The following is an 8,118-nucleotide window of genomic DNA, read 5'->3' on the forward strand; positions in this document are numbered from 1 at the left end:
ATACATGCAGAGTTAGCAGTAGTTGCCTGGTGAATGGAGCTGTTGAATGGAACTAATTCCAAGTAGAATCAGGGCGACTGAATGGAACTGAGCATTTACTGGCCGGACGCCCGTCCTGATGCCACATGGAGTTCACAGCAGATATTGTTTTTCTTTGCGCCCAGCAAGAGAAAAACATCTGCCACTATCTAGGATTGAACTCTCAACCTTCGAACGGGAGGCAATTAGCTTCACAGCTAGGATACCACGACACTCAGATTTTTTCCACTGTGACATGTACAGTAGAAATGTCTTTCCTCTCTAGAAGCCAAATGCAGGCAGTCCTCAGCTTACAACCATTCATTTGCCTGTGACTGTTCAAAGTTACAACTCTGCTGACAAAAATGATTCACGACTGGTCCTTGCACTTATGACTGTCACTGTGTCCCTGTGGTCACATGACTATGGTCCAGACACCTGGCCACTGGCATGTCTTTATGACAATTGGAGCATCCCAGGGTCACATGATCACCATTCACAACCTTCCAGTCTCAGTTGTGGTCATAGATCAAGGGCTACCTCTATGTTGGACCATCACTGGACATTTCTTTCCCTTCCTTGTATTTGAAAATCTTAATAATGTGGATTTGAAGAGCATATATTTCAATGCGTGTTTGCTCAAACTCAACTAGGTGTATACTCTCAAACCCATTTTTGACTGCACAGAACTAAACAGAAAAGATGACCCTGGACAAGATAGAAAGTTTGGCTCAAGTTCTAAAGATCTACAGGGAGTGTTAAATCTATCAGAGTTATGGCACACTTTGTTTTTCATCCTACAGATATTCAATCTTTCCCCCTCCTCCAAACTTTCAGAAGTGCAATTTGAGGGCTCCAGAGATACAAAAAAAGAACTGGAGGGCCACGCCCAATCCACATATCAAAGATTACAAAGCCAAGACCTAGATAAACTTGGCATCTTCTTCATCCTTTGCAACTCTTACTGTCAATACCTCTTCAAAGAAATCTTGATGCGTTTACTTCTTACCCAATGAGGTTACTTCCAGCATTTCTGGAGAGAATTATGGGGCTGGATCTTCAGTTTCTTTGGGCACAAGAGTTTAACAAAGGCCCTCCTGAAGCTGTAGTGACAGAGTGGATAAAGGACGGGGTTGATGGCCGAATTGACCCACAAGAGCCAGAAAGAAGCCTCATACCAATACACAGGGATACAGTGACCATGGCAAGCAGCTCGGATGATCATGAGAAGGGTGTACGGTGCCCAACAAAGGCCAAAAATGCCTACAATCACAGCTAGTGATTTCGCTACTTTCTTGTCCCTTGTCAGCCTGAATGGCTGGGTCACATTCTGGGAAGCGACCTTCAATCCTTTCTCTAAAGAAAGGTTGGCTGCCCAGTCTTTATAATTCCTTTTGCTCGAGAATTTTGGTCCCACATCAGAGTCCTGCGGATGTTTTTTATTGATACTTCCTCGTGCATCTTCTTCTGGGGGGTCCCATTTCGGAGGGTTCAGGCTCCCTGGATCTTTTTCCTCCCACTTACAGCATTTCATGGAAAGCTTGGGCCCCATGCTCATTTCGATCTCCTCCACAAAATTCTGGCTGTCGTGAAGAACCTCCAGGCGGATTTTGGTCCGTTTCTGTATGTTCAGGTAGATGCTCAAGTTGAAAAACATCACGCTGAGAAAAGGGGTGAAGAACTCGATGGTGGAGGCTGTGATGAGGAAGTACCAGTTGTAAAAAAATTCTGCATAGCATTCCCCATCGGGAATGGTGCTCCGGCCGGATATGTATTCCCAGCTGATAATGGCAGGTCCATACAGCAAGAAAGCTAAAACCCAGACCATCGCCATCTTGAATACAGCTCGCTTGGTGTCTCCTTGCTGGGCTCGGTAGGAGACCTGGAAAAGGAAAACAATTGGCCAAGTTTATTAGAGAACATCCTCTCCCTGCAGGGATGATTGGTTCAAAGGAAAATAATTGATTATCCCAGTCAAATGTTTTCTTGCGGCTTAGCATGTAAAGAATGGCAGAGTTGGAAGGGACCTTGGAGGTCTTCTAGTCCAACACCCCCCCCTGCTCAGGCAGGAAACCCTATAGACGTGATGGCGAACCTATTGCATGTGTGCCACGGGTGACATGTGGAGCCCTCTCTGCAGGCACACAAGCCGTTGCCCCAGCTCAGCTCCACCATGCATGCGTGTGCCTCCTGCCAGCCAGCTGATTTTTGAGTCTCTGCTGTGCATGCGTGGGGGCTGGGAAGGAGCACGAGAGGACAGTGTTCCCACCACCCACGACCCATTCTTGGTCCCAGGAGGCTTCAGGGAGTCCTGCTAGGCCAGCGTTGGCGAACCTTTTTTGGCTCGCGTGCCACAAGGGGGGGGGAGTGCAGGGGGGTCGTGTGTGGGCGTACCGCACCCATAATGCAATGCGCCCCCCCAGTGCGCATGCACGCACAACGCGTGACCCCCCCTATTTTTACATGCTTTTTTCACCCTCCCCAGGCTCCAGAGGCTTTATAGGAGCCTGGGGAGGGTCGTTTTAAGCGTTCCGAAGGCTTCAGGGACCGTCCGGAGGCTTCCCTGAAGCCTTCGGAATGCTTAAAACAACCCTCCGAGCAAACCGGAAGTGACTTCCGGTTTGCTCGGAGGGTCGTTTTAAGTGCTCCGAAGGCGTCAGGGAAGCCTCCAGACGGTCCCTGAAGTCTCCGGAGGGCCTCCGGGGGGGGGGGGGGCGGGGGAAGCTCTTTTCGCCCTCCCCAGGCTCTTATAAAGCCTCTGGAGCATGGGGAGGGCGAAAAATGGCTTTTAAAAAGGTGAGCTCAGCTGGCCAGCGCGCGCATGCCCTGACAAATGGCTCCGCGTGCCACCTGTGGCCCGGTTGCCATAGGTTCGTCATCACTGTGCTAGGCCCAAAACAGGCCACAGGGGACGCGTGCACATTGTGGGGGGAGCGCAAGGGGTTGCACACACATCCGCAGGGGGGCAGGGCATGCGGAGGGGGTCTCGCTAGTGCATTGCATTATGGGTATAAGCCTGCATGCACTGTCGTGCGCATGCTTTCGGCATGCAACAACAGAAAAATTAGCCCTCACTGTTGTGTACCATTTCAGACAAATGATTATCAAATCTCTTCTTTAAAACCTGCCATGTAGGAGCACCCAAACTTCTGGAGGCAAGTTGTTCCACTGATTAATTGTTCTCATTGTCCGGAAATTCTAGATTGCGTCTCTCCTTGATTAGTTTCCATCCATTGCTTCTTATCCTGTTTTTTGGTGCTTGGGAGAATAGCTTGGCTCCCTCTTCTTTGTGCCAACTCCTGAGATATTGGAACTCTCCTAGTCCCTATCATGTCACCCCCTAGTCCTTCTTTTCATCAGACTAGACATGCCCAGTTCCAGCAACCGTTCTTTAGACTTTAACCCCTTAATCATCTTTGTTGCTCTTCTCTGCACTCTTTCTAGAGTCTCAACATCTGTTTTTATACTGTGGCACCCAAAACTGGATGCGGTATTCGAACTGTGGCCTTACCCAGGCATAATAAAGCAGTAGTAACACTTCACCTGATCTTGATTCTATCTCTTTGTTAATGCAGCCTAGGACAGTGTTGGCTTTTTTGGCAGCTGCTGCACACGGCTGGCTCATATTATCTCCACTGGATATTTCCCCCTAACTTACTTAAGCAGTATACACATGCGTCATTCTTTGCTTGAATGTTTATGTGTGCTTGTATGTATCAGTTTGAAGACTCCTGTATATTAGGTAATCCTCAATTTACAACTACTGTATTTGTTTAGTGACTGTTCAGAGTTACAGTGGCACTGGAAAAAGTGAGTTATAACTGTTTTTCACACTTATCACCATTGCAGCATCCCCATGGCCCTGTGATCAAAGTTCAGACGCTTGGCAGCTGGTTCCTACTTGTGACGGTTGCAGTGTCCCAGGCTCCTGTGGTCCCTTTTTGCGACCTTCTGACCAGCAAAGTCAATGGGAAAGCCAGATTCACTTAACAACTGTATTACTAACTTAACAACTGCCATGTTTCTCTTAAAAATGGTGACCAGAAAGATTTGGAAAATGGGGCAAAAACACACTCACCGTATTTTTTGGATTATAAGATGCACCGGAGTATAAGACGCACCATGATTTTGAAGAGGTAAATTTTTTTTAAAAAGGGTTTTGCACTCTGCAAGCCTAGTTTTTTTGCAAAAAAAAAAGGGGGGGGACATGCAGAGCTTTGGGAGGCTGTTAAGAATCCTCCTGGGGGCTGGAGGGGGGGCAAAAACGAGCAAAAACGGCCCTCCCTGGCCCTCAGGAGCCTCCCAAACCCTCTGCACATCCATTTTTGCAAAGGGTGGGTGGGTTCAGTAGGCCCAAAATAGCTGTATTCAGTATATAAGATGCACCCAGATTCTCACCCTCTTTTTTGAGGGAAAAAGGTGCGTCTCATACTCAGAAAAATACGGTACCTATCTTGCTTAGCAACAAATACGTTGGCCTCAATTGTGGTTGCAAGTCGAGGACCCCTGTATTATTTTCACAGCTAGTTCTAGAAGGAGAAAGGGAATCTTTGAATCTCTGTCATTCTTTCATTTCATTCTGTTAAAGAGTCTTTGGATGAGTGTTGTTGGAGGTGTGAAGTGTTATTTTCTAGCAGCCTTAATCAGAGTGGGGGTGGGTGGGGGGACAGCGGCCGTGGCCTGATTGGTTTGACCCTGTATAACAGTCCCAGCTTCTCATGTGACCCCCCTTGGGAAAATCCATTGCCCAACCTGGTAAAGAGCTTTGTTTGCCTTAAAGAATACAGTAATGACTACATTGTGGCATAACCTTATACAATACCATGTGTGACTAATCTCAGAGAAAAGGTTGGTATGTGTCACCAGGATAATAGGAGAAACTAATGGGGTACTAGGCTGTAGTCCAACAACATTTCCTGACAGTTAGAACAATTAAATCAGTGGAACAACTTGGCTCCAGAAGTTGTGAATTCTCCAACACTGGAGGTTTTTAAGAAGATGCTGGATAACCATTTGCCTGAAGTGGCGTAGGGTTTCCTGCCTAGGCATGGGGTTGGACTAGAAGACCTCCAAGGTCCCTTCCAACTCTGTTATTCTATTCTATTCTAGATGGATGGATGGATGGATGGATGGATGGATGGATGGATGGATAGATAGAGACAGACTATTCTATTCTATTCTATTCTATCCTATCCTATCCTATCCTATCCTATCCTATTGTTTTGTTTGTTTTTGTTTTTATTGGATTTATATGCCGCCCTTCTCCCAAAGGACTCAGGCCGGCGTACAACATTAAAAAACACACATCCCGAAAAGTTAAAAAGAAATTAAATATATATCAAAAAAAAAAAAAAACAAATTGAATTTATAGAGCAATACATTTAAAAAATAAGTTAAAATTAACAGGCCGGGCCAGCTTATTTTATCCCATCCCATCCCATCCCATCCCATCCCATAAAATAAACACATTACTTTTTAAGGTATCTGAAAACTAGTCACTGGATTTGCTATACGGCAACACCTATCACCTTTCTGGCAGATTAAGAAAAAAGCAACAACCAAAGATAATAAGGGGTCTGGGGGCTAAACCATAGGATGAACGATTGAGGCAGTGGTGAAATTCATTTTTTTTTTACTACCGGTTCTATGGGCGTGGCTTGGTGGGCGTGGCAGGGGAAGGATATTGCAAAATCCCCATTCTCATCCCACTCTGGGGCCAGCCAGAGGTGGTATTTGCCGGTTCTCCGAACTACTCAAAATTTCCACTACCGATTCTCCAGAACCGGTCAGAACCGGCTGGATTTCACCCCTGGATTGAGGGAACTAGGCGTGTCTAGCCTAACAAAGAGAACGATTAGGGGTGATATGATAGCAGTATCCCAAGACTTGAGGGTCTGTCACAGAGGAGAATGGGTCGACCTATTCTCTAAAGCCCCAGAAAGCAAGACAAGAAGCCATGGGTGGAAACTAATCAAGGAGAGAAGCAACCTAGAACTAAGGAGACATTTCCTGTCAGTGAGAACAATCAATCAGTGGAATGGCTTGCCTTCAGAGATTGTAGGTGATCCGAGACTGGAGGTTTTTAAGAAGAGACCCAATATTTGTCTGAAATGGTTTGGGGTCTCCTGCTTGAGCAGGGGATTGGACTAGAAGATCTCCAAGATTCTGGTTCTGGAGAATTTCTTCGAGTCTCCGGGAGGTTGAAAAGGGCCTCCCCCATGCTTGGAGGCTGGGGAGGGCAAAGGCTGGGGAGGGCGAAAATGCCCCCCCGCCATGGTCCACGGGACCGACAAGGCCACACCCATCATGGCCACGCCCACCCAGCAACCAGGCAGAGAACCCGTTGCTAAAATTTTTGAAGCCCACCCCTGGTGATTCCCTTTCCAGAGTATTAAGCCCTCTGCCAGCTGGACTTCAGAATTCCTGATAGTCTGAAGTCCAAAGGAAACTGCAGCTTTAGAAAGACAACAGGAAGCCATTCGTTCTAGCTTAAAACTGCCTATTTTTAAAAAGAACATAGTTCTATCTAACTGCTGAGGAAACGGCTGCATTTAGAAGGGGAGGGTAGTAACGCATTCAAAATAGATTGCTATTTTAATTCCTTCAATGTCAAACTCTCTCTACCATTGCTGTGACTGTCTATTCCCCCACCCCCACCCCCCAGTATAATCTCCGTGCCTCTGTTTTTTTTCTTCTTGCCTTAGCCGGGCCATTTTAGGTTGCCTCCACTGAAGTTTTTTTTTTTTTTTCATCTCCATTGTGATTTTAAAATTTATTATTTTTATTTTTAATTCCAGGGAAATGTGTAATTGGGATTTTTTTGAATACCCTTGAGAACTCTGACTGTGTAGGAATGGGGTTCCTGGATGGAGCTGCCTGTTAATTTGGCTAATGCCTGAAACTGGCCCTAATACTGATCCGATTTATTTTATTCTATTCTATCCTATTCTATCCTATCCTACCCTACCCTATCCTATTCTATTCTATTCTATTCTATTCTATTCTATTCTATTCTATTTTATATTTTATTTTATATTTTATTTTATTTTATTTTTTATTTTATATTATTTATTTTATTTTATTTTATTTTATTTTATTTTATTTTATTTTATTATTATTATTTTATATGTTATATGATGTTATATGATGTTATATGATGTTATATGTTATATGTTATATGTTATATGTTATATTTTATATTTTATATTTTATATTTTATATTTTATATTTTATATTTTATATTTTATATTTTATATTTTATATTTTATATTTTATATTTTATATTTTATATTATTTTATATTATTTTATATTATTTTATATTATTTTATATTATTTTATATTATTTTATATTATTTTATATTATTTTATATTATTTTATATTATTTTATATTTTATATTTATTTTATATTTTATATTTTATATTTTATATTTTATATTTTATATTTTATATTTTATATTTTATATTTTATATTTTATATTTTATATTTTATATTTTATATTTTATATTTTATATTATTTTATATTTTATATTTTATATTTTTTTATATTTTATATTTTATATTTTTTTATATTTTATATTTTATATTATTTTATTTAATTGTTTTATACCACTTCACCATGCTTTTATAGTCCTCTCTAAAGGGTTTACAGAGTCAGCCTCTTGCCCCCAACAATCTGATCCTCATTTTACCCACCTTGGAAGGATGGAAGGCTGAGTCAACCTTGAGCCAGTCAGGATCGAACTCCTGGCAGTCAGCAGTGACTGCAGTGCCACATTCTAACCACTGCCCCAGCACAATGACTGTGTCATTCACTTAATGACTGCACCAAAAAGGTAATAAAATCAGTTGTGACCCCAGTTAACATCCACGTTGCTTAGCAATGGAGTTTCTGGTCCCAATAAGTGAAGGACTGGAGCAATTTCAACCAAACTTGGTACACAGATGACTTACTCTCTGGAAAAAATATTGTGGGGGTAAGATACACCTAAAACCCCTCAGTGTGTGTTCTGTTAAGATACAGGCTGTTGTGCCTTAAAATGGCTTCTACTGTACTGCCATAAAATGGCTTCTGTTGTGCAGCGCAGTGGAGTTGCCATG

The 8,118-nt window shown here is 42.9% G+C and overlaps 1 protein-coding gene across 1 annotated transcript in view; it reads right to left on the reverse strand.

Moving 5' to 3' along the window:
• Positions 1-1,036: 1,036 nt before the first annotated feature.
• Positions 1,037-8,118, reverse strand: part of HRH3 (histamine receptor H3) — a gene marked incomplete at both ends in the record, with an annotated part of 32,655 nt that continues 25,573 nt past the window's right edge. Inside the window, one exon of the mRNA XM_081949754.1 lies at positions 1,037-1,900. Coding sequence (XP_081805880.1) covers positions 1,037-1,900 — 864 coding nt within the window. The remainder of the gene's footprint in view (positions 1,901-8,118) is intronic.

Source organism: Natrix helvetica (genome assembly GCF_964273705.1).
Source record: "Natrix helvetica genome assembly, chromosome: 3".
NCBI lineage: Eukaryota > Metazoa > Chordata > Lepidosauria > Squamata > Natricidae > Natrix > Natrix helvetica.